General features: G+C 36.1%; 1 protein-coding gene across 1 annotated transcript; it reads right to left on the reverse strand.

Annotated features, from left to right (window-relative positions):
* Positions 1-1,917: 1,917 nt before the first annotated feature.
* LOC119981913 (anti-H(O) lectin 1-like) lies at positions 1,918-2,827 on the reverse strand. Its single transcript, XM_038825051.1, has 2 exons — positions 2,401-2,827; positions 1,918-2,297 (listed from the first exon to the last, which is right to left on the reverse strand). The coding sequence occupies exons 1-2, from the start codon at positions 2,825-2,827 to the stop codon at positions 1,918-1,920; spliced, it is 807 nt and encodes a 268-aa protein (XP_038680979.1).
* Positions 2,828-4,484: the final 1,657 nt, after the last annotated feature.

Raw genomic sequence — 4,484 nt, forward strand, 5'->3', positions numbered from 1 at the left:
TCATCATTTCCAATCAATAAATGAGGAGAATCAATGTGCAACCAGTGTGATGTGCTTACTTCCAGGGATATACATTGCACAATAGTAAATGCTTTGAAATTCTATGCAATTTTTAAATTCTTAAGCTTTTGCAAAAATAAATGAGGAAGGCTATATAATCTTAGTACAAAATCATTAAAATCGACTGCATAGGTTACATAAAATCTATCATTTTGTGTCGCACGTATTAGAGTATTAGATGATTCTATAATTTTTATACCAAATGGATCATTCGACACTCAAGCCACTAGTTTGAGTGATAAGAATGATGTGTATCACTTTAATGATCAGAGTTCACATCTCCTCATCATTTTTTTTAAAAAAAAGATGATTGGAAAATCTAATCACATTTAGTGGCAAACCTATGCTTTGCGGACTGGGGGCACGGGCCCCCAGTGATTTCCAAAAATTTTCAATAAGTATACATGTGTTCTTGACAATTTGATACATAGGCCCCTAGTAAAAAAAAAAAAAAAAGGCCCCTAGTTCACTAAAACCCACTAAGTGACTTTGACTCAATCCTTCTAAGTCACAGCCCGAAACCCCCACTCTATTGTGTTCCCTTTACTTTGTCAAGCCCAATTGCCCAAGCCCCTCAATCGATAACCCAACTCTATTGTGTGCCCTTTACATTGTTAAGCCCAACTACCCTTCACTTTACAACCAAATGAATGATCAATTTTTGAGTAATTGTCTTGTATGTTACATAGAAAAAGAGTTGTTTGGAATATTGATGTCATAAATGTTTTCAAAATATGAACATTTGTGGAGAACAATTGTGATTAATTTCAATGTATTTTTTATAGCTTTGAATTATTAAAATATATATTTTTTTGTTTTCTGTCTATATTCATTCATAAATCTATTATATAAAGAACAAAAAAAAAATTTCCTCACGCCAATTTTGTGCCCTAGTGATCACAATTCCTAAGTCCGTTACATCTAAAACAAAATGTTGGGTTTAGGGTTTCTTCGATAAATACAACTTACAATTATTGGGAGGAAAGGAAAGGGTCGGGGTCCAAGTGTGAGAGACCCACCCCAATTGAGGGTGAATGTGGCATTTGTGTTTGGATTAAACTTTTAAAGGCCTTTGTCGTCGTGTCATATATATATCGACAATGCTAGAGACCCTCAAAATTTAACCCCCAAAAGTCCCCCAAATCTATGTGGCATTAAAATAACCATTGATTTAAAACACACATGTAGGGACCACTTCACATCCAACACTCCACAATAAATGGGGGACTTTTGGGGATCACTTTTTGGGGGTCTCAAGCATTATCCTATATATATATATCGTGTGGAGGATCGGATCTTCCAAGCAACTTTTATTGTTATTTCCATAGCATAATTGTCTTATATACTCAATTTACAAAAAAGATCATCAAAAGCTGGCCAAGAAAAACATCCACCACTTCTAAGCGACAAAACTACCAAAGCAAAGCCCCTCAGGTGCAATGTCACGACCCAAATAAGAACGTCCAACTCATGACTTTGTCACAAGTCAGCATAATTTAGAAATGATATTTTCAGCCATTCCAAACCATTTAGGTCCAAAAACAACTTCTTCCACGATCTGCCTTTGATAAACAGAAAATCTATTTCCATCAAACGTACACATTCTGAATATATTTATAGTTTCTATTCAAATACACAGAGTCATCCACGAAAGAAATTGTACAAAAAAAAAAAGAATAGTAGGACGTCACCATTCCTTATTGCATCTAATATTTTTTTGAATGGATTACATTGTCTTCCTCATTTATTTTTGCAAGTTTAAGAAATTAAAATTTGCATGGAATTTGAAAGCCTTGACTATTGTGTGATGTATATCCCAAGAAGAGTACTACATCACACTGGTTGTGCATATTCTCCTCATTTATTGATTGGAAATGATGCTAAATTCCAGTTGAGAATCTGATGGCGCTCAGTGAGAAGCCCTGTTGATGCTGTGAATCCCACATAGATGAAGCTTGGCAGGGTATTTGGGATGTCAATAGGCACCTCAAGAAAAGTCTCACCTATTGGATCAGATGCATATCCAACGTGAACTCTAATGGACTTTGTCCTCCCATCCAATACTATTAGAACCTTGATGTCTCTTCCACTTTTCAGGTCAATTCCGGTATCATTGAGACTCCTAGCTTGAATCGGATGTATTACACTTTTTGTGACAACCGCAATGTGATTTGCATCCAAATCACCTGTATTCTTGTAAGTGTCAAACTCCACAGCTAATTGACCACCAACATGGCCTGCATTTACCTCAAAATGTATTGGTGTAGTTGAACATATAATGTATGTATGAATTTTATATCATATAATAAAGACAGGAACCATAGCTTCACATTATATTACCATCTAGTGCTGGATCCATTATTCCAAGATAGGAACCACAGCTGTCAGATGGCGAGGGACTACTGTCTGGTGCCATAATAAATGTTAGTCCGTCTGCCGATTCAGTTGAATAAGGGGAGGTAAGAATCCTGAACGTGAATTTAGTAAGGATCACTGCTGGCCACGCAAGCAAAGGGTGTTTGTATAGAACCTTGCCAACTTGATTTAGTGGTAAGGTTGGATAACCTGGTTGTGGCTCTGGGGTTAGGCTTAAGTAGCCGTCATGACTGGTAACTGAACCCGTGCAAGTTAAGTTACCATCACTGCAACTTGCCGGGGTGAATGAAGGAAAGCTGAAACCAGTGGTGATTTGAGGGAATGGAGAAGGAGCTGGGGTGAATGAAGAAGCTTGGTTAAGAAAAGCAAAGAGAAACAGAAACAGAAACATGTTTGGGAGGTTATATTTGTATGTGAGACTACTTCACTTACAACTCATAGCAAGAAATCGGACTTACTCAACTATATATAGTGGGGTTTGATGATAGTAGTCGATGAAGTTTATGCTGCATTGTTGGAGGGAAATTAAGCCATCTTCAACAAGAAAAAGAAAAAGTTGGCTTAACTTTGTAGTTAGCGTACTTTACAATATTTTTGTTCGCATTTCCCATCTGGATCCAATTACCCAAACATATTTTATGCTATTGAGTTACATAATTAACATCTCCAAGGCCTCATTGTATTCGTAGATTAACCTTCGTGAGACTCAGAAAGATATAAAGACACAAGGTAAAGTCCATACACCAAAAGAAACATAGTTCACATGTTTTACAAGAAACTAAGCAGAAATGGCATCATGACAGGCTTGTGTCTAAACAAATATTCTTTCTGGTCTTTTGTATTATGTATTGTTTCTCTTTCTTATGAATCAAATCCTCTATGACACCAAGAATTCTGTTAATTTTAAAGAGAACTAGTACTTATCTACACAAGATTGAAGAGCCTTAATTAGTCGATTACGCGTTCCATAATACATCAGCAGTTCCATAAAAACTATCGATCAAGTCTGTTGCCAAAATCAATAATTGAACCACAAAATATTTAAAGAATAAGCCAACTGTAGTCTGTAGCTGTCTCAATGTCCTCTAATTAAATTTTTTTTTATGTAGTGTTCTTCAATATTATTGAACTCATGTAGAAAGTAAATGAGAAATGTCATCATTGTCATATATATTAATTCATATATATTCAAGGGCATTTTCACAAGTGCTCTTGGAACATACCCAAGCCACAAGTCCCATATTCGAAAAACAAGGGTATGTGTCTGCAAGTATATAGCTATAGCTTTTGAGTTCAGATGGGTCACCATCCATATGTGTCCGAAAGTATATTTTAGGCCCACGTAACGTGGGTTCACTCTCAATCTAATTTCTTTAACAAGTACAATATCAAATTTCAAAGAGTCTTCAGTCTTCAACACACTAGTTCTATATTAGTCACTTCATACATTCCTTTCTATGCTTGACTTGCAAGGGAGGACTAGTAGTGATGCTTAAATCTCAGCCGACCTACCACAGTGTCAGTGGGGTGGCAAAAAATCAGTTTGGGGTTGGACAACATCATGTGTTTATGAAATATTTACATATCCAGACCCTAACTCAGATTGGATTTCGGACCACACCCAGATTGGTTTAAATCCAGACAAGTATATCATACAATAACTAAATCCATGTTTGGGCCCAAACAACTAAACTGGACAAGATTTCTGTGTTTGGACCCGGAGCCGATTTTAAACTGAACAAAAATTTTATGTTTAGACCCAGATTTTAGACATATAACTTATTTCCGAACTTGGTTTAATCCGGATTGGATAAATTTGATCTTCCGGATCGGACAGTGTTTTTTCACTCCTATCCACTCATAATCGTTAGGGTAGCCAATGTAGATGACTTAGAGGATGAAAGTATTGGTTATGCAACCTAGAAAAAAAACAAAGGAGAAAAAAAAGGCTGAGATACAAATATAGGCTTTCAACATCAGCAGAAGAGAAGATTATGACTTACTTTCTTCAAATCTTGTTGTTCTTTTAATTCTCTTTGTTTACTGTT

The sequence above is a fragment of the Tripterygium wilfordii genome, chromosome 17, assembly GCF_013401445.1.
Source record: "Tripterygium wilfordii isolate XIE 37 chromosome 17, ASM1340144v1, whole genome shotgun sequence".
NCBI lineage: Eukaryota > Viridiplantae > Streptophyta > Magnoliopsida > Celastrales > Celastraceae > Tripterygium > Tripterygium wilfordii.